We start from the raw sequence: 23,060 nt of genomic DNA, 5'->3' as shown, positions 1-23,060 counted from the left end.
AACAAAACCCAAAACCAAACAAACAAGTTCAGCATGACAGATTTGAACTAGTGTTAAAATTCAAAAACATCTCAAATTCAAATAAAACAAGATTCCATATAAATGACTTATGTATGCCTATTTCTTAATATGTATGTTTTTAAGCTCTAAAAGCACAACAAAACACGATTTAAAACTCTTTCACGCCGTTTTCTTTTTTATGACCACAGATCTTCTGGGGTCATTATTCATAATGGTAGAAGTGGTGAAAAGTGCCCCAGCTGCCAAAAATTATTTACTTTGTAGCACAAACGACTAAGGATGTAACACCCACTAACTGACCTGCAGAGAAAGGCGGGGGTTAATTTATTCTGCCTGCCTTGGGTTTTACTTTCTGTTAAAACAAGACTGGTTGCCATATTTAACCCCTCCATCACACTTTTTTTTTTTTTTTAAAAAAAAAAAGAGACCAAAGAATAGAGAAAGAGAAAAAGTGGCAAGAGGCCAACATTTGTGAGTTCCAAATTTGTTAGTGCCTTTGAGCCTATGACTTAAAAAGAAACATAAATTAGTCAGGTTTTGGTGGTGGTGGCCCAGGGACTCCGAGCATCTTAGGCCCCCCGGTCCATCACCGAGCCACACTCCCAGCCCACGATTATTTCCCCTCTGAAAAGCAGAGTGTTAAACAGGAATCTTACTGCTCTTACTGTGTACCCCATGCTTTTATGCACATCGAGGCTCTGGTGGCCCGTTGCCACTCAGAAACACTAGCCCAACCATGGAATCATGAACAGAAAGTCACAAGTCCTAACTGGATGAGCCTTCTGGCTGAGCGACGACAGGGGCCAGCTTATTAGTTCCCACATATAGAAGCCCTTTGTAACTGCAACCCAGGAATGTCATCTGTCTTGAATTATGTCCACCTGGGATTATGTCCCGATGACCAACACCGGCAGAACGCTGGGACCTGAGAACTTCACTGCTTCGGTGATTGACATTTAAACTGTTTGAAGTTTCTAATTAAGGTCTCTTAACAAATTAACTGCAGATGTAGGAAGCTAAGTGTGCAGTATGCAGAGATCCTAAGTCACCTGAGAGCTGCAAACAGCGAGAACCGGCTCAACATGGTGAGCTCATTAAAGCCGAGGGCCTGCGCCCCTGGTGCCATCACGATTGTGCTGGTTCATTTAGCTTTCCCAGAGCACCAAGTGCCTAGGTGCTGGAACCCACCTGCACATCAGAGATGCTCTACCACCGAGTGAGCGGCATCCCCAGACCCCCAGTGTTGTGACTGAATGGCAAAAGAGGGACAGGAGACGGAAATGTCCTGGAAATACCACTCAGACCAGCCATTACTCCAGTCTGTTGATTTGACAGGTTCCAAAGTCACCTTGAAATAAGCTCTGGGCACATCATCCATGACAGTTTCCTGATAGGTTAATTGAGGTGAAACAGCACCCATTCCACGGGCTGGGGTCAGGGACTGAATAAAAAGGAGAAAGCCAGTAAGCACTAGCATCCACCTCTCTCTGCTTCCCAACTACAAAAAGATAGCCAGCCACCTCGCAGCCATGCTCTCCTACCATAATGGATGGTCCCCGCAGCCAGCGAGCCCAAACAAACACTTCTGTGAGCATAGCAATGACGAAGCAGCACACACACCAACCAGGCTACAGGATGAAGAGCCAGCTTGATGGGTCCATCATTTTCACTGCCTGATCATCGCCCAGCAGGTTGTAAGTTAGAAGTCCTGTGCTAACTTACTCAGCCCCCATACTCAGCCATGTCCTGTCCTAACTCCTGTGGGGTATGCAAGTTTCTATTCCTGGGAATCCACCCTTCCCTCCTCTATCATCCTTTAAAGGCAGCTCCCAAGAGGATGGCCCAGACACCCCCAGAAAGTCACCCCCACCTCTGTGTCTCAACAGCACTCTGAGCTTATCCCTGTCTGATGGTTAATCCCAACTGTCAACTTGATAACATCTAGAAATACCCAGGTGCCTGTAGGGAATATCTTAACTAGGTTACCAGAGTGGGAAGTCTGGCCCTCTGTGGGCAGCACTATCCTCTAGGCTAAGAGCCTGGACTGTAGAAACAGAGAGTGAGCTAACCACAAGCACTCACATCTCTCCCTCTAAATTTTTTTTTAAAGTTATATATATTTTCATGTGTGTGAGTGTTTTGCCTACATGTACGTCTGTGCACACACATGTGTATAGTGCCCACTATACGAGGCCAGAAGAGGGTGTCAGATTCCCTGGTTGTGAAATGCCATGTGGGTGCTGAGAATTGAACCTGGATCCTCTGGAAGAACAGCCAGTGCTCCTAACTGCTGTGCCATCTCTGCAGCCAGTTTCTGGACTGTGCAATGTGACTATGGCTTCAAGCTTCTGCTGCTGACATTATCATGATGAACTGAAATCCCAAAATGCGAGTCAGAATAAATCCTTTCTCCCATAAGTTACTGTTGTCAGGACATCTTACCACAGCCATAGATAAGGAACAAGGACATTGTTTCTTGCCACTTGCCCCAACATAGTTTAGTCAAAACAGCTAAGACTTACCACAGGCCAAGAAGCTATGGAGGCTGCTGAGAGACCTAAACAATCATAGCAGAAGTACTCCTTCAAAGTCTCTTCCACCCAGCCAGCCACCTCACTGCACACTTGAAGGGACAGAGGCCAACCAAGAATAGCGACACATGCCTGTAATATCAGTACCCAGGAGGCTGAGGCTGGCAGATCTCCATGGGCAGCCTGGGATACAGTTTGAGATCATGTCTCAAGAGTTGGGGAGATGGATCACTAAGTAAAAAAGTGCTTGCTCTTGCAAGCCTACTAAGCACTTGAGTCCAGAGTCCCAGCATCCATGTAAAGAATCACCTGTCTGTAAACCCAGCACGCCTACTATGAGACAGAAATCAAAGATGGGAGAGTGATCTGGAAGCCTCTCACTTTGTGGGTCAACCAAAGTGTACAGCAAAGAAGTAGAAACAAGGGCGACCCTGTCTCAAAACAAGAAGGCAAGAACTGACTAACAAGACCAAGTACCAAATGCAGACCCTCTGGCCCTGCAGAGGGCCTTCAGCACATTGCTCCTCCTTCTCCACTTGATCAGCTGCCTCCAGGGTGATCTGAACCGGGGGACCATTCTTTCTTTTCACAAGATTGTATGAATGAATGCCTGAATAATAAAAAGAGACGTGCTGAAAATAGCTCTCCCCATTGATGTTTGGTGACAAGCTGTTCTAGGAAGTAAATACTGTTCTAATTTTCCGGCACAATATAACTAATAATGAGTTCTGCAAGAAAACAATGTTGTCCTTAGAAATATAAAAAAAATAACAAGTTTAAAAATTGTTTTTGAGGGAAAAAAAACACCACATCAAGCAGGAAGCCATATGGTTGCAAAGATGAAAAGATACATTTTTTTAAAATCCCTCATTAACAATAATCTGGAGATATTAACATTTTCACTAATTCCTCCCTAAGCAGGATACTCATTAATAACACACACCTGTGTCAACAGCACAGTCTTCATCTTCCGAAGCCTTGCGTGGGCTGGTGCCTGGGATCCTTGTTTTAACACCTTAGGTGTCTGTGCAGCCTGAAAGCTGCTAATCCCTGCTGGTCCCTGGTTGGTTGCAAATGCTCGAGGCTGCAGCCACCAAACCAGGCTCAGAGACAGGCTGGTAAGCAGCAGCCCCACCCCAGCCCGGCCAGGGGGCAGCTGTATCAATACAGTGTCCTGTCCTCAATGAGCTTACAGCATAGCCCACATGGGGGACTGCGGCCCAGCAGGCTATGGGGCCTGTAGTAGTAGCTGGTTCCAGAAGAAGCCACCACACGAGTACAGAGGCCTCTCCCACAGCCACAGCTGGAATCAAAACTAGGAGCAAGCAGCCAGCAAAGTGAGCAGTCCACACTCCCCAGTGTGCCCCTTTCCAGAACTACTCAAAGAAGGCAAAACAAAGCTAGCTCGGTCTGTAAAGCGCTTGCCTTGCGAGCGTTAGGACCTGAGTTCAATCCCCAGGACCCATGTAAAATGGTACCTGAGGCACACACAGCACTCGAAAGACAGCGAACCCCTGGGGCTTGCTCACCAGCAGGTCTGAGCCTGATCAGTGAACTCCAGTCCAACGAGAGACTCCGTCTCAAAGAAATTGAGTGGATTTTCCTGAGGATGACACCTGAGTGCGACACCTGCATACATGTGTACGTGTGCCCACGCACGTGTGTGAATACACACGTTTTTAAAAATGGCCACCTCAAGATGAAAGTGAACACTGCTCCCATCGTGCTAAGACGATGCCTACACTGAAAGACTGTTGTCTCTTCCCAGGGCTTTCTGAACCCTAGGCAAGTGCTCTGCTGTGGAGACATGATCTAGGCCGTACCACAGCCACTGTTAATGCACCTCCAGACTCTGAGCGGGTCCTGCCTTAAAGAACAGAAGTACTCCCTAGAAAACTGAAACCAACAGAAGGGTGGTCACAGCAACCTTGGGTTACACTGAGTCAGACTGGCCAGAGTGCCCTCTGGGACACCTTAGGCCTGAGGTATATACCACAGGTGGTATTTCTAAAGGCCCCCACCCCTCAACCATGTAAATCAACAGTGTAGTTTGTACAGACCTCTGGTTTACTCTTCAGAAAACTCTTTGACAAAAGGAGGAATACGGTGGAATAAGTAAACAGCCCTGGCCAGCGTTCAAGAAGTCAAAGCCAAGAAAGAATCTTCAGATTTGACATCTCAAATTACCACGAATGTTTAGACAAATCTATAATCTAGGAAAACATACAGACACCCACACTCAGACACAGAAAGTTTGCCTCTCACACCGAACGGATAATTAGTAATGAATTCTGATTTCTGCGGCCATGCGATGAGGCGTTCTCAAGACTCTTTTCCTCAGAGCCTGTTATGTGCCACGCTCTGTGCTAAGCACTAAGTTCCCAGTGTAAGGGGAAGGGCCAATATAACCAGAAAGTGTGTAACTCAGATCTTAGGATAGTCCTTCAAGAGAGGCAGAATGGGTTGCTGATGGAAGAGACAGGGTGGGAGGGGAGGTCCTCCCCCAAGGATGGAGATTTTATGTAGGTGTCTGCTGTCCTGTTGTGGATCAACATTTTGATGATAGCCTTTTTTGTTCCCCTTAAACAACCCCTAAAGAAACCAGTGTTTATTTACTTTTATTTTACGTGTATGGGTATTTTGTCTGCATGTATATCCATGCACCACAGGCATGCCAAGGGCCTAGTACTCATGGAGGCTAGAGAGCATCAGATTCTCTGGAACTGGAATTACAGATAGTGGTAATCCTCCATATGGGTGCTAAGAATTGAACCCAGGTCCTCTGGAAGAACAGCAAGCACTCTTAACTGCTGAGCCATCTCTCCAGCCTCTTCTTATAAGCAGACATAATAACCAGCATTTGGTGCCTCTTCCCATCTAAGTAAACACTGGATGTGTACCCTGCCACCCACAAGCCTCAAAAGCCATGGCCTAGCTTTAGGAAGGAGAGGACCACCTGTTAGTGGAGGATGAAAGGGGTGGAGAGACAAGATCACATCTGCTCAGGAGCTACAGGGAGGGGGAGGGCTCTCAGGTACAATGGGAGGAGGGGGAGGGCTCTCTGGTGCAGTGGGTTGAGGGAAGAGGAACAGGAGTGGGAGGACTCTCGGGTACAGTGGGGAGAAGGCAAGAGGGGCAGTGGGATGGACCAGTGTGCCTTTATGAATGGTTTGGAGAAACACCATGGAGCTAGCAACCTTGTACTCACCAGAACAGCTACAGTAAGATTGTAGGAAGTAGCAAGAGCTGCTAAGAATGTAGACATCCAAGCCCTGGTGCATTGTGGGTATGATAGAAAATGGAGCATAAATGAACAACAGTTGGACATTTCCTCAGACGTTCTTTGCAAAGGTACCACATGATCCCAGAATCCCACTCCTACATCCCAAAGGCCTGAAATAAGGATGGGGGTGTAGCTCAGTTAAGAGATAGTTGGTTCACCTAAGATGCAAGAGGCCCTGGGTTTAAGGCCCAGCACAGCACAAACTGGCATGGTATTATGGACCTGCAATCCTAGCACTTGGGAGTTCAGTGCAGGATGTCAGAAGCTCAAAGTTGTCCTCAGGTATATACTGAATCTCAGGCCAGCCTGGGCTAAATAAGACCCTGTAGAGGGATTTTAATCCACCAACATGGCTTCTCTGGGAAGGGATTACATCCAAAGAACTTCTAGGTCTATGTGATCGACTGGAATACAGATACACCACACACCTTTAATCCCTCTGGCTGGAATACAGACATGCCCTTAGTACACATCTTTAATGACACACAATGAAAGTAAAATTAGTTTGTAGAAGGAAGCAGCCATGTTTAAAAGTGATGCCTAATTGAGGGGCAAAATGACAAACAGAAAGATTTGACAGAATGAGTCAGAGACTGAGGCCAAACCTACTCCATCTTGGAACTGGACTCCATCTTAAAAAAGACTGAGAACTTGTCCTGTAGCTGAACCCCAGCTACACCCAAGTACCAGGAAGGACCCCATGGCTTGTCCTTGGCTCACACCCCAGAGTTAGTCCCTAGCTACTTCCTAGCAACAGCCAATCAAGATTGTTTCAGATGTACTTTCAGACCCTTTGTGATTGCTCGTGGTTTTGCTTCAGAGCACTCACCTGTTAGCTCACAATAGTCATTCAATTAGATGCTTGCCAGGCTGGACACCCCCTTGCTTGCTCACCATTTCCTATAAAAACCATCCGGATGAGGGTTCAGGGCTTCACCAAACCGTCCTGCTGCATCAGGGTCAGTGGTGAGCAAGCCCAAACTTCAGCTTGTAATAAAGAAACTCTAGTGTGATTGCATCAGAGTTGGCTCTTGAGTGGTCTTTTGGGGCTCAAGAATGAGGAACAGGACAGGATACTCTGAACTCTCCTGAGAACAGATAGGAAAGAGAGGTGACTAAATAATGAGGGGGTGGGGAGAGAGGGAGGGAGGCAGTTTTACGAGGAAAATTTTACAAAGATGAGTTGCAGGTGAGATATAACAGAACGGGCCAGAGAATGAGGAGCCAGGAGACTAGAACAGATTGCCAGACCTTAGTTTGAGGTCAAGCAGATCAGCTTAGTGAGAATCCAAGAGAAGACAGATTGAATCAGTCAGCTTGGAGAAAAGTTTGAGCCAGAACAGTTAAGTTGAACCAGCCAGCCAGAGTTCAGAGTGAACTAAAAAGGGTGAGTTACACAGCAGTAAGCTTTCAAGATGACAATTACACCTGGTGAATAAAAGTTAAAAAGGGGGTGGGGAGGGGAGAAAGATTAGAAGTTACTCAAATACTGGTGGGTAAACAAATGCCCAAAACAGCACTATTTACCAATGCCAAACAGCAGAAACAATTCAAGTGTCCATCAGCTGATGGAAATATAACCAACTGTATACCCCAAACAGCATGCTATTCAGACACAAAAAAAGAACTATATACTGGTATATACTGTAGCAAAAATGAACCCCAAAACAACAATGCTCTCAGCCTGCTGTGGTGGCAGGACCAAGTCCAGATGACAGATGTGTTAATTTTTTTTTTTTTTTAAATGTGCATTGGTGTTTTGCCTGCATGTGTGTTGAGTCTCCTGGAACTGGAGTTAGGCAGCTATGAGCCACCATGTGGATGTTGAGAAGTGAACCTAGGTCACCTGGAAGAGCAGCTAATGCTCTTAACCATGGAGCCATCTCTCCAGACTCTGATGTGTCACATTCTTAAATATCTATTTTCTTCTTTTTTTAATTAAAGGATTTTTTTTGTTTGTTTTAAATTTTGAGACAGGGTATCTCAGTGTAGCCCTGTCTGTCCTGGAGCTATGCAGACCAGGCTGGCCTCGAACTCAGAGATCTGCTACCTCTGCCTCCAGGGATTAAAGGCATGAACCACCACTCCTGGCCTTATTTTCCTATCTTTTAGCTGATATGTGTTTGTGTGTGCATGTGTGTGTATGTGTGTGTGTGTTGGTATATACACATGAATATCCACTGAGGTGAGAGGTGTATGTGCATGCACATATGTGTTGATATGGACACAGAAGTGTCCACCAAGGTCAGATGTGTGTGTCTGTGTGTGCATATGTATGTGGATACACACACAGGAGTGTCCATTGAGGTCAGAGGTGTGTGTGTGTGTGTGTGTGTGTGTGTTGTGTGCATGTGCACATGTATGTGTGTGTATTGGTATGCATACATCAAGCATCCACCAAGGTCAGAAGGGTGTGTGTATGTGTGTATGTGTGTGTGTCAGTACGCACACATGAAGTGTCCACTGAGGTCAGAGATATTAGAGCCCTGGAGCTAAGATTACAGGTGGTTGTGAGTCACTTAAACATGGGTGCTGGGAACTGAACTCAAGTCCTCTGTAAGAACAGTGTGAACTCTTAACCTGTGAGCCATCTCTTCAGCCTCTGAAGAATGATTTTAATATCTGTAGAGCTGCTGTGTAGCATAGGAGGCCATGAGGAAGGTGAAGGAGCTAACTAACTGGATGCCACATCAGAGAGCTCAAACCTGAATTCAGGATTGTAGTGGGTGGGCAGGGCAATGTGACACCCACGTCCTTGTCCCCGGAACCTGTGCTGTCTTAGGTTACATGAAGATGTGGGACGGAAGGAGAAAATCAAGTGATCTGACCCAGGGGCCTAACACGGTCACAAGCGGAGAGGGAGGCAGAAGTGAAACTAGAGAGACTATAGTGTGGTAACTCACTACACTGCCAGCTTTGAAGACAGAGGGAGCCACAAGACAAAGGATGCTGTGCCCCACGAGCTGGAAGAGTCAGAGAAACAGGCTCCTCTTGGCACACATAGTCCTGTGGATACTTTGGGTTCTGCCCGCTGAGCCTCTGTCAGGCTTCTGACCTACAGAGTGCAATGTTTGTGTTGTTCTGAGCCACAAAACTGGGAATAATCTCCTATATGAATAACAAACCAACTCGGTGGGGGAAAGAGTTGGAAACAGGTGAGGTGTGAGTAGAAAAGTGAGCTGAGGGTCACACCTAACCTTAGCACATCGAAGAGGGGCAGTGACAGCCAGTAGAGGAGGGTAGGCTGGGAGAGCCAGCGGAGGAGGGTAGGCGAGGCTTTGAAGGCTAGAGATGCTGCCACCTCAGAAGTCCAAGAAGACAGGCTGCCAGGACAAGGCAGCCCTGGAAAGATGAGCACAATTTGAAGTCAGGGAGAGTGTGAGTGAAGCAGGAGTAAGGGCTGTGCATGCCGTCAGGAGTGTGTGGGTAGATCGCTGCGGGTGAGTGGATTGCCACGTCTGGATGGATGAACAGGCAGCAAGGTGAAGCGTGGGGAGATGCTGGGGAGAAGAGTGGTGAATGAGGAGACCCAGATACACCACAGGTTCAGACAGGGCGGCCAATCAGAAGTAGTCCCAGAATTTACTGTTGAACAGGGATGGGTATCACAACCAGAGCCTGGCTTTAGGGAGCTTCAGATCAGTAAGACAAAGTCCCTATGTAGGCCTGATTAAGTACTTGATTGACATGTGTGACGCCCTGGGATTATTCCCCAGGACCACCAACCTCAGCCCCACCTCACCCCTATACACAGGAGGTGGAGGAACAGGAGGAAGATGATATTTAAAGTATGCATCTGTAAAGAAGGATGTTGTAGAAATTTTTAATCCCAAACCGGGGTTTCTACCCCACCTTTGACCATTTAATTTAGTTCCTGGATAAAAGGCACACAGCTTTTATTATTTACAATAAACCTTAATCAGCACAAGAGCCGGGCAGACACCTCCCTCTGTGCTATTAGAATCTGCTTTCCTATCAATAATCCCGAGTTATCATTTACTATGTTTCATCTGAGTTGCTCTTAGCTACAACTGGCCAGCAGCCCTCAGGGCCATGTTTTCTTGACTCCTAACCCATGGCAACTTTCTCTTCCTCCTCACTTTCTTCTCTCCTCCTTCTGGATTCTATACCAAAAGATCTAGGACTACCAAGTGTAGAATTTAGCATTGCAATACATAGCAACGGACCAAACCTCAACAAAGAATGTATCAAAGTTTCAGGGAAACTCTTCTACAGGTTCTAAGATAACAGGCTTGCCACCAGCTCTCACGTTCCACACACGGGTAGACTCTGGTGATCCTAAACCTCACATCCTAAACCTGTAACTAGAGGAGGAGGGTTACCACAGGATTGATTTGCTATGTCCACAAAGAGACTTACAAGTCTTTCCCTGTAAAAGATCCTCTTTTGACTGGCTACAATGTTGCTGTTGAGACCCTCCCAGAAGGAGTTCATTAAAGCACGCTTAGGGAGGTCTGTCTCCACCAGAGCTCTTCGCTCAGTCTCGGTGAATTGTGACTGACGGTCCCAGGACAGGTATGAGCTCAGAGAGCACTGTGGTCCAGCTTAGGGGTCCCGGAAAGACAAGGAAGGTAGACAGGACAGGGGATAAGGGAGCAGGACACAGACAAAACAAAACAAACAAACAAAACAAAACAAAAACAGGTATCCAAGGACTGGGAGATAGCTTTCAGTGGTTAGGAACACTTGCAGAGGACTCAGAGTTCATGTCTAACCCTCCTGTTGGGCGTCTCACAACTGCATGCTACTCCAGTTCCAGGGGATCTGGCGCCCTCTTCTGGCCTCCATGAACATTGCATGCACGTGTACGCAGCTATACAGGGAAAACACTCATACACAAATGAATTACGTTCATACATTAATGAACTTTTTTGTTGTTTGGGTGTTTTGTTTTTTGTTTTGTTTTGAGACAGAATTTCTCTGTGTATCCCTGGCTGTCCTGGCACTCTGCACACCAGGCTGGCCTCGAATTCACAGAGATCTGCCTGCCTCTGCCAAACCTGAGACTGAAGGTGTGTGCTACAACACCCAGCAAATAAGTGAATCTTTAAAATTTAAATTAAAAAAAAAATGAAATCTTGCCAGGTGTGACAGTATGCAACTTTGACCCCAGTACTTGGGAAGCAGAGGCAAGTGAATCTCTGTGACATTAAGACCAGCATGGTCTGTCTATGTAGTAAGTTCCAGGATGGCCAGGGTGAGACCTCATTTCAAAAAAATAAAATAAAGCCTTAAAAAGAACCAAACGGATATCTGTTTTTCTCAGTCCAAACCTCGAGGATCAGCATGAAATTCAGGACGTCCAATTGTGTGTGTGTCTGTGTGTGTGTGAGTGTGTGTGTATGTGTGTGTATGTGTGTGTGTGTGCGTGTGTGTGAAAGAGAGATGTGTACATGCTTGTGTACACATTCACAGATGTGCACATATGTGTGGAGACCAAGGTCACTGCCACGTGTCTATCCTCAGTCCCTCCTCCATTTCTTTTTTGCATATATTTTTTAATTCTTTGAAAATTGATACAGTGTATCTTTTTTGAAATTAATTTTTTATTGGATATTTTATTTACATTTCAGATGTCATCCCCTTTCCCCATTTCCCCCCCACCCAGAAACTCCTATCTCACCCCCCTCCTCCTGCTTCTACGAGGATCATACAGTGTATCTTGATCATATTAACCTCCCAGTCCTCTCCTAACTCCGCCTAGACCCGACCCCCACCTTCTCACATACTACATCTTTGAAAGGACTTGTTTACTCTGTTGTCTGGGTGTAACTATGCATGTCCCGTCCATGGAGGGCGGAGTCATTCTCTCCTTTGTCTTGTTTTAGAGGCAGAGTCTCTCTTGTTCCAATTGCAGTTCTCCATGTACCCCTTCCTCCTGTCTCCATCTCATCTTCCCGGAGGAAGCTGGGATTACAGAATGGAGCTGTATACAGCATTTGTATATTATTATTGTTGTTGTTTGTTATGTTTTGGGTTTTGGTTTTTGTCTTGTTTTTGGAGACAAGGTCTCTGTGTAGCCTTGGTTGCCCTGGATCTCACTCTGTAGATTAGTCCAGCCTCAAACTCAGAGATCCACCTGCCTCTGCCTCTTAGGATTTAAATTGTGCACCACCACACCCAAGTTATCATCATCATTTATTACTATTATTATTATTATTTATTAAAGTCTGGTCAATATGAGCTCACTAAGCTTCATAAAGAATCTGGTTCCCAGGCTGGACCAAATTAACTTAAAGCTCACAAAGCCATTCTGTTTGCACATTTCTTAGTTCTCCAAGGTTCTCTTACTTGAGGGCAGTAATTCTTTTCTTTTTTCTTTCCTTACTTGACTATCTCACACTCTCTCCAGGGTCTCAGGTAGCCCAGGCTAACTCATTATTTTGCTGAGCATGAGAACTTCTGATCCTCCAGCCTCCTCTTCCGAGTACCTGAGATTTCAGGACTGCCACACAATGCTGAGTCTCTACAGTGCTCGAAATCAAGCCCGGACTCCGTTCACGTCAGGCACCACTCCACCACCTCACTTCCAGCCCAATGAGGCTTTTCCTGACAAAGCCTCGGAATAAGCAGGCCACATCCCTGGTGCTGGGAATATTTGTGGCCTGGAGGGAGGTCAAACAGACAATCAAGAAATAAACACCTGATACTTCTGGGAGAGGAAGTGATGGGAAAGCCAGGCTGCATGTGAAGAGGATGGAGAGGCAGCTGCTTGGGGGGTGCTGGGCTGCGGTGCTTTGTCACAGGGATATCAGGGAAGACCTCCCTGATTGGTGACATCTGGCCTGAGATCTAAGGAGCGAAACGCCCCCAGGCTGGCACAGGCAGCCCAGGACAGCTAGATGGAAGGTCATGGGGTACCGGAGTACAGTGCAACTTAAGTCTAAGTATCAACTTTTAAACGGATCATTTATTGGGCAGTGTAGACAAGTGTCTTTCATTTGTCTTAAAGAACGAACAGGAAAACACGTCCACCTATCCTAAGAAAAACTGTTTGTGAGGGCGCTGTCCACGACCGCCGAGATCGCTACATCTCTGTTGCTAGAGCGCCCTCCAGTGTCTCAGCGATGAGCTACATTTGGCATGGGGGCTGGGCGCTTCTTTTTTTCATGTTAAACTTTTTGGACCAAAGCCTAGTATGGGCAAGTCAGCCTTCTCCCAAAGGCCAGTGTGGGATTAGATAATAAGGCAAGAGAAGTTTACATCTTCTACACAAGCCTCCATTCCTTCTAACCGTGTGTGTGACAATGTTTTAACTATTTTAATGACCCATATACATTTAAATCTTTCAAAAGCTCTTTAGAGGGGCCCGTGTTAAAGGGGAAAGAAGCCATTTTAGAAACACAGAACGGTTTTATTTTGTTGTTTGCTTTCTAAGACAGGACCGTATGTGGCCCAAGCTTGCCTCAGGCTTGCCATGTAACTGAGGCTGACCTTGAACTCCCGATCCTCCTGCGTCTACCTCCCCAAAGCTGATTACAGATATTTGGCCTCAGTAAGAACAGTGAGTTACACAGGAAATGAGTCTCCCACTAAACTTGAGCTGCTAAGATGGCTAAGCAGGTAAAGGGATTTACCACCAAACCTGATGTTCAATGCTACCACATACATACCTGGTGAAGATCAATTCCTGAAAGCTGTCCTCTAATCTCTACACAAGTGCCCCAGTGTTCAGGTACATGCACACACTCACACACACACTCATATACACACACTCATACACACACTCATATACACACTCACACACTCATACACACACTCACACACTCATACACACACTTATACACACACTCACATACACTCATACACACACTCATACACAAACTCACACACACTCATACACACACTCATACACACACTCATACGCACACTCATACACACACTCATACACATGTACACACTCTCGTGCACGCACTAAATTTTTGAAATGCCATTTTTAAAAAGCCATCAAAATGAGCATGCTCGCCTCCAAGCTTGATGACCGGAGTTCGAGCCCCAGAATGTAAATGGTGAGAAGAGAGACACAACCCCCAAAGGTTACCCTCTGACCTCTACATCTGAGCAGTGCCATCAGCACCTGTCCACATACTCTCACACAGATACATACAAACAAATAAGAATTGTAATCTGCCAGGTATGGTGGTGTACACCTCTAATCCTGCTCTCAGGGAGCAGGGGAACTCTGTGAGTTTGAGGCCAGCCTGGTCTGCAGGACAGCCAGAGCTACAGTGTGAGACCCTGTCTCAAAAACAAAACAGAGAACTATAATTTTCAGAAAATGAATAAATTGAATGTGGCGCTCATGACGGGAAGGGGGGCAGAGGGATAATGAAGTCTTTGTTGCCATTTATATTTTCCAGTATCGGAAGGTTCTATCAATCAGTTTCTGAAGGGTCCTGCAGCTACTTGCAGAACACCAGCCATTCTCAGCTGCTGCCACCAACTCCTGCATTCAGAGTGCTTATAAAAACCACCGGGACATCAACTCTCAGCTCTTTATTATTAATGGGTACCTCTGTGGTAGCTAAGAGAAAGACATGACATGGCTTACTGGGTAGTTGCCTGGAAGGTCAGAGTGCCAGCTGAGGCTGAGTGCCAGAGAGCAGAGTTCTTTGTATGCCTGGTACTACCAGCTCTGTAACCCACATTCCGTGTTAATTTTACCAAATATGGGCCTGCTGATACTGAGGAAGAGGTGCAGGTAAGCTCTAAAGGCAGCCTGCAGTCCAGAATGTGACCAACCAGTCCTTCTGGAGGATGATTTTGACAGCAGGCACCAAAAAGCTGCAAAAAGCATATGCTTTGAACCTGCAAGTTCACAAGCTAAAAGTTGCCTCCAGAGATCCCCAGAAAGCAGAGAGGGATATTTAGCCCTGCGTTTCCCAAGACAGAAAACTCAGGAGTAGATTAAGCGAGCAATTGTGGTTATGGCCATACACGAAAACATGTGCACACATGCAAAATGTGATAGCCTTCTAAAATAATCAGGAGGAAAACTCTTAAAAATGGGCTGGAGGACTAGCTCAGGAGCAAGGTCCTCGTCTGGTAGGCGTGTGCGTGTGCGTGTGTGTCATGTAGGGAAACAGGGACTATCACTAAAGCATCTGCATTATTAGCTTAATATCCTAAAATAGGAACAAAACAAAATAAAAAGAAATAATAAACACTTCTCTAAACCCGGTGGGAGGGGAAATGAGAAAAAAAAAAAAAAGAAAGCTCAACCCTGGGGCCCATTTATCAACCGAACCGTTTGAGAAAGTTATTTAATTGGCTTAGTCTGTTTTGTGTTGCTATACCAATGCCATAGGGAGGGTAATTCACAGAAAAGCTCATTATTGTCAGGTACTATGGCACATGCATGTAATCCAGCACTAAGGAGTCTGAGGCTGGAGGATCACAAATTACAGGCCAATCTTACATAGACAATAAGACCTTGTCTCAAAAGCAGAAAAGAAAGAAAAAAAAAAGGAAACATAACTTGCCTCACACCTCTGGAGACGAAGAAGACCAGCCATTGTCTGCTGAGTGCCTTCTCACTGAGTCAACCTAGGACAGAAGGAATGTCAGCAAGCAGGCACTGGCAGGGGCTACGCCAGGAGATAGGGCACTTGCCTCCATGCATGATGCCTGGTATCCTAAATCTGATCCCCAGTGCTACAAAAACAAGGGTGAGGGGCAGAACTCACATTTACTTATGTATTACTTAACTATCTGTCTTGATATTTAGAAACAGGGTCTCACATAGACTAGGATAGCCTTGAACTTCTGATCCTCCTGCCTCCATCTCCTGAGTACTAGTATTACAGCGTGTACCACCATGGTCAGCTTATGTGGTGTTTGGGATTGAACTGAAAGCTTCATACATGATCAGCAAGCACTCTACCAACCAAGCTAAATTCCCAGGCCCCCCCCACAACTCCCCCCGTACCCCAGTCTTATATTTATGACAAAGCCACTCTGAATCATGAACACAATCCCGTAATATGAGCATCAGTCCATTTGTGGGACAAAACCATCATGACCTAATCACCTCTTAAAGGTCCCACATCTCAACACTGTTGCTTTGGGGATTTCATTCCCAACATATGACTTTGAGAGACTCGTTCAAACCACAGAAACAAGCTATAAAAGCAACATGAAATAAACTGAACCTGCTTGAACGGCAGTGGATTTATATTCATACCCAAGTGACCTATATGAAAACAAATACCATTTCCTCCATAATATCTTTATTACCTAATAAAATTCTAAACCTGTTGAGAACACAAGCAAAGTGTAGAAAAACAAGTGAGCTATGCCGAACACACCATAGCTGCTAAGTGCCAGGAAAAGGGCATTGTTTTACAATTAGCAACTCTTTTCCCGTTAATAAAATTCATCATATATAACAGTAGTCCCTCCCCTAAGGAGCCCAGCTCTGCCCCAGCTTTCTCTCTGCATCTTCTTAGATGCACATTCCTGATCTGGTGTGCTACTGCACACCTCTTAGGAGATAGAGGCAGGCCAGTCTCTGTGACTTCAGGGTCAGCCTGGGCTACATGATGAGTCCCAGGCCAACCAGAGTTACATAGTAAGATCCTGTGTCAGAAACTAAATAAATAATGAAAGTGAAATACAAAAACTTATATAAATTAGAACAATGAATTACTGAGTTTGTGACACGCACACAAAACAATGATGCTAACAAATTAATTAACTAATTAATTAATTCTCAGAACACAGTCCAAAAAAGTCATGTGAGAATACTGAATGCTGGTGAGAAAACTTTAAGAATACAAGACCAGAGTCTTATGACCTCAGTGTCTTCAAAACACAGAATCATTCTTGGACTGTGTTTCTGTGCTCCTCCCAGGTGTAGCAGGTAGAACTGAGTTGGCTTCAGATTATTCATTACAACTGGCTACCGTTAGTCATTTATATACCTCTATGGAAAAACATGTTTGTGCCACGTGTGGCTTGTCCTAGTGATTGTACACTTTACTCGTGTGACTCTTCTAAACCCTCAGAATATAAAATTATCTGATGCTCTGAATAAAGTTGCTATCACATGAGATTTTAGTCCACCTCATTTATCAGCTCCACTCTCTCAGGTCCCACTGGCTCTAGAGTGGCGAATAGCAAGCACTGTTTCTGCATCTCCTTGAATGAAATAGTATAAGTAAATTGGATACATGGAGACGTAAATAGTACTATACATCTGGCAGCACATGAGCACCTATAAAAATAAAGTTCTGATACACACAGTAGCGTAGACAAGGCTTCAAAGTGTTAAACCAAGTGAAGGAAGCCACAAAACCAAGGGGTGAACATTACCAATGCAACATCCAGATTGGATACATTCTGAGAGGCAAGGCACTTTCTTCTACTACCAATGTAACATCTCGATTGGATACATTCTGAGAAACAAGGCAGTTTCCTCTCAGCAGGGATGGGGGCAACAGAAAACGCTGTGAATGAACTGCTGATAGATGTATATTACAATGTAACTATAAACTCTATATTCAGCTGATGGGTGTGTATTACAATGTAACTGTAACTCTATATTCAAAATAACTTAAACAGAAAACTGCACATATGTGTATATCTCTGTTTGTTTGTTTGTTTGTTTTGGTTTTTGAAACAAGGTTTCTCTGTTGTAGCACTGGCTGTCCTATAACTCTTTAGACCAGGCTGGCCTTGAACTCATAGAGATCCACCTGCTTCTGCCTCCTAAGTGCTGGGATTAAAAGTGTGTGTCACCACTGCCTGGCATGTTGCTATTTTTTAAAGTTACTTATTTTTATGTGTATAATTGATTTGCCAGCATGAATATCTGTGTATCATGTGTATGCAGTGTTCAAGGGGGCCAGAGAGGGCATCAGATCCCCTAAAATTAGATTTACTGGTTATGAGCCCACCTGTGAGTGCTGGAAATTGAACCCAGGTCCTCTGCAAGAGCAGCTAGTACTCTTAACTGCTAAGCCATCTCTTCCATCTCAAGACTCAAGATTCTTTTTTTTTTTTTTTAAGATTTTTTTTCCTTTTAGTATAAAAGTTGACTTTGTTATGTTAAATACAAAAGCAGCCTTTTCGGTTACAGCAAAATAGTGTAAAGAGACATTAAATAATCTCAGCTGTGTTTTCAGTCAGCTTGCTTCAAAGACCACTCTCAAGAAAACAAACTAAGTTTATACCACTTCTTGGTCTCTGGCTTTTGGTACCATACCACCTTATGGAACAAGCTGTGAGCTTCCAACAATAGACTCAAGATTCTTAAGATTTTAATTTCTCTGACTTACTGTATAGACTCAATGCAATACCCACCAAATCCCAGCAAATTAGTCTGTGGCATTAACAAACTAATTCTGAAGTTTATGTAGAAAAACAAAAGACCCAGGAGAGCCATCACAACACAGGAAACAAGATGGTTGGTCAGAAAGAGAGTACAGCATCTGCAAAGCAATGGAAACATTGTCAAACAGTAGGATAGACAGCCCATAAAGACCTACAGATGTACCAACTGATGCTGGTTGAAAGAGCAAGGACAGTTCCCTCAACAAACTGACTAAAACAGTTGGAGGGGTCATCGAATAATACACAGCACTGTTTACCTTCAGAAAGAAAGAACAGGGGAGGGGGAACTCTCAAGATGCACAGATGATTAGCTAGACTTCATTAAAATTAGTAATATTTTCTCTTTGAGATACAGTCTAAAGAGAATGATGAGAAAAGCCACAGACTGGAAGAAAATATTTCCAAAATGCAGATCTGATGACAGACTGTAGCTGATATACACCAACAGTAAACTCAACAGCAAGCAAATGACCAGGGGGTCCCCAATCTCCCTTAGGCACATGCAGCTTTTTGTAGGGAGGACAGCTCTCCACACACCCAGGAACTCCATCCTTCTGCAGACACCACCTAGATATCCTTTCACTCAACTCTGACATTTTTCCAGTTGGAGCTAGTAAGTACCAGATCCCACACACTTAGGGCCCAGTCCCTTATGTCTGCCCCTACTTGAGATGCAAACAAAAGCTGTAGGTGTTTCCCTTGTGTTTCTGATTGACTGGCCATAAGTCAGGAGTTCCTAAGACTCCACTCATTAGATTTGGTTAATTTACTAGGAGGGCTCACAGAACTCAAGGAAACTGATTACTATCGGAGAACTTCTAAAGGTACAGATGAACAGCCAGATGGAAGGATGCACAGGGCAGGTATGTGTGAGGGGTGGGAGCTTCTATCTTCTCTAAGCATACCTCCTTCCAGAAAGCTGCATGTGTTCAGCAACCTGGATACTCTCCAAACCCTGACCTTTTGGATTTTCATGGAAGCTTCTTTGCACAGACGTTATTGATTATTTCAATGGTGACTTGAGATCAATCTTCACTCCTACATCCTCTCCCTAGAGGTTGGAGGTGGCACCATATCCCATGGGCTTCAGTTTGTGTTTAGTTAGGGTGTCTGCTACAGACAGGGTTCATTTCCACTTACAACTGTCAGGTCATACTTCATCACTGAGGGAACTCAATCTTGTGGTTTCTTCTTCTCTATCTTGTGTCAAATTGACAAAACATTTGCCAGCACAGGTGTACTTTAAAGTCATATCATGGGGTTTCTAAGAAAGGCCGAACCCCGAAGCTTAGCAGCCCCCCAACACTCAAGTCACTCAGGAGAGTCCAGTGGTTAGGGCTCTGTTCCAGGAAACGGATAGAAACCAATTATACATTCTTACTGTATCACAGTATCACGCGCAACGCAATTCAGAAATCAGCAAAGAAGTTGAGACAAATTTACAAAGAATATACCCAGATGACAAATCACCATTTGGAAGGTTGCACAAAAGCATGACCCCAGTGACACACCACCTCCGAGAAGGCCACACCTCCTAATCTTCACCAAACAGTTTCACCACCAGGGGAACCAAACATTCAAATATATCAGCCTCTGGAAACCATTCTCATTCAAACCACCACAGCATCATATAGGGGGATTTCAGGTTCAAACAAACCGACAACAAGGTAATATAGCCGCACACTGGTTAGAATTGTTGAATGTTCTTTAGCCAACAATGGCAAACAATAAGTCAGCAGAGCAACACACTCTCATTCACAGATAAGACGGCGCAGCTACTGTGGCATCTTCTCATAAAGCTAAACACAATCTTCTGAAAGAATTCAACAGTCACGTTCCTCAGTTACTATGTCTACACACAAACCTGCATTAAAAAGGTACTGATTTGCCATCTGTGCTTCCTGAAGGCTTCTGCACAATCAACAAAAACTGGACATAACCAAAATACCCTTCAATAGCAGGCTGTATAAACCGACTGTGGTATAGCTACACAGTGGGATGTTACTTGGCAGTACAAAGAACTGAGTTATTAAGTCATGAGAGACATGAAGGAATTCCATACACCTACTGTTAAATAAATAACCCAATCTAAAAAAGACTACACACCGTACGGTTCAAATTCTTTGACACTCTACATGAGATGGATCAGCATTAAAAAAAATTATATGTTACACAGGCCTGACACCTGACTTTCATCCCTGGAGCCCAGGATAGAAGAAAATCAACTCCTGAAAACAGTCCTCTAAACTGCAGTATATTTGTGCTGACGTTCATACACACACACACTAAAAGTAAATGTAAAAACTAAATCATCTGTGGGTAGAGGGTACCTGGGAAGAATGCAGACCAAGAAAAGCACAGATTGTACACAAAAGGGCTTTGAAGAAAGAAAAGGGCACTGACCTAAGTAGTTCTAAGAATAAATGGTGCCCATGAGACTGGAGGGAGTCCAAGCACTGCCCTCTAGTGGTTGGACTTTGAAATGGCTGTGAGCTAATATTCATATGCTTGCTAGGACTGCACAGTTAAGTGCCTGCATGGTAGACAACAGGAGCCAGCTTTCTTACTGTTGGGGTGGTGCTTCACCAACAAGCCTGGGGAAGAAGTTAGACTGGTCCCTGAGTGACGTGTTAGAACTGGAAGGGTCTCACTCCTGTGTAGCTTGAGAAATAGCTACAGATGGTTCTATAGGGGTCTGTGTGTGTTCCCATCTATATTTCTTGGCTCTGTCGAGTGAGTTATGCTCCCTTCCTTGAAAGTGGGGTAATTTATATACATCCAGCATGGCCATAGACAGCTGCATGAATACCAAGAGAGTCTAGAACTCAGGGCAAACTCTTGCTGGTGGGTCAGAAAGAGGGATCAAGACTGGAGGTCTAGAATGGCCCCTGTGTGCCCAGCAATAGTTCAGACACTCTAAAAATACGCAAGGAGCCACCAGAAGTAGCCCACTGGTCCAAGACCACATTTCACTTCCTCTAGTGGGTTTACTAGGAGCACAGTGACTTAGCACAACTGGCTCAGTAAAGCCAAGTACCTGCCCTTGGTAGAGACGATACATGGTATAGAGGGAGGAAAAAAAAAAAAAAAAAAAAAACACTAAGCTCCAAGCCTATGAGAAGTGGTGACTGTGTGTGGTCAGGACTGGCCCTTTCACACTTCAGAAACGGAGCCTCTGGGCGGGCCCAGGACCAGTCCCTAGGGTGCAAGGCCACAGACGGAGGAGAAGGTGAGCTGCCTAAGACCAGGTGGGTCTTGCCAAGGGTGTGGAGTAAACCATGAAGTACAGGACAAAAGATGTAAAACTACCAGACTGTGAACTCCGAATTCATTGCTCCAGTGGACTTTGAGACAGTCCCTGATCCTGTTCCCTCATAGGCAGGACACCTTAAGAGAGACCTCAGGACACATGCAGTTGGCAGATGGGCAAGTGTCATGAGGGAGGGTCCCTGTTTGTGATAGTCTACCGATCTTTTACCAACTAGTATTGCTATGTAGACCAGGCTGGCCTCAAACTTGCTATGTAGGTAAGTGTAGCCTTGAACCTGCGTCCTTCTGCCTCTGCTTTCCAAGTTCTGGAATTCTTTTCAAATATTTACTCCAAAGCTGATGATGTAAGACTTATCGTCTCTTGTTAAACTAAATTTCAAAATATGTGCATTATGCTCTTTCACCTTAAAGAGAAGTCAGTGTTTTTCTTCAGCAGATTTTGGCAAAAGCTCTTTGGAACCCTCAATCATCCTTAGCTAGGTAAGTGGGTCCAGAGACCAAACATTTGGGAACCTCTGTGCTTCGCATAGGTTCTGGGTGTGTTGTCGCGCAGGAGGCGAGAGTCTCAGCTACTTCAGAGCGCCCCTAAGTTAGCGTGTTACGTGCCAGGTGCTGACAGCCCTGCCAATCCAGCAACGTTTGTACCCATTGCCCGGGTCCATGCAAAGCCCTCCCTCTGGAAGGGAGCAGCCGCAGCGACCTTGGAAGAGGTCAAGGACAGGAGGCACAGAGGCTTCGGGCTAGAGTGTCCGCCCATGCAGGCTAACGGGGACCACTCTGGCCTCCGCCTTCGCCGCGTGGCGGGGACTAGGAACCTGAACTCACAGCCTGGGCAGCGCCGCCACTTCGCGAACCGCGTTCCGCAGCACACACAGCGCCATCTTCCCGACGTGGCCCGCCTACACCCCGCCCCGCCCCGACCAACCGGACTCGGCTCCGCCCACACCACCAGGCTTAGCCGGGCCCCCTCTCGCCAAGGCCCTGCCCCGCCCAACCGGATTCAGCCCCACCTTGCTTCTGCAGGCAAGGCCCCTGCACCGCCTCTCTTCCCAAAACCACGCCCGCCCCTGCTAGCCACGCCCCTCTTCTCCGAGCTGTGCGCGGAGGCTTTGGTGACCCAATGGTCGCCCCGCTTCTGAAGCGAGTTAGGGAAACTTGGATTTTCTCTGGCAGAGCAGATCCAGATTTCCGAGAGGCTTTTTTACTGTTCTTATTGTCAACGTGCCCCTAACACACGTAGTGAGCCTGTGGTGGTGAACGAGCTAAAAGTGGTCAAAGCAAACCAGATATACCTGGAAAGACTCAGAGAAGAGTGCAGGCTTGGACACAGGTCCCTTCCGAATGCCTGCGGGTCTCCCAGAAGCTGCCACCGGCCGTCTTTCCTAATCCAGTGGTACCCTACCTACTGTCTGGTCCTTTACACGATCCACTCTCCACCCTTCCTCTGTCCTCTAGCTCGGCCGTTTTGTTTTTAGTGGTCATTACGTTCCATTCGTTTTGAATTGACACTTAAAAACGTTGTGGAAAGGTGGATTAAAAAATAGACCCCCAGGAGCCCTATGCAGCCAGAGTGGGAACACGGATACCGAATATCTGCAGGA

The 23,060-nt window shown here is 45.6% G+C and overlaps 1 protein-coding gene across 1 annotated transcript in view; it reads right to left on the bottom strand.

Moving 5' to 3' along the window:
• Clybl (citrate lyase beta like) overlaps positions 1–1,147 on the bottom strand; it is a 110,902-nt gene extending 109,755 nt beyond the window's left edge. Inside the window, exon 1 of the mRNA XM_028771585.1 lies at positions 1,071–1,147. Within this exon, the coding sequence (XP_028627418.1) occupies positions 1,071–1,147 (77 nt within the window). The remainder of the gene's footprint in view (positions 1–1,070) is intronic.
• Between the last annotated feature and the right edge of the window lie 21,913 nt (positions 1,148–23,060).

The sequence above is a fragment of the Grammomys surdaster genome, unplaced genomic scaffold, assembly GCF_004785775.1.
Source record: "Grammomys surdaster isolate TR1022 unplaced genomic scaffold, NIH_TR_1.0 65, whole genome shotgun sequence".
NCBI lineage: Eukaryota > Metazoa > Chordata > Mammalia > Rodentia > Muridae > Grammomys > Grammomys surdaster.
Note: the sequence above shows the minus strand (reverse complement) of the source record. Positions and strands in the feature narration are given on the sequence as shown.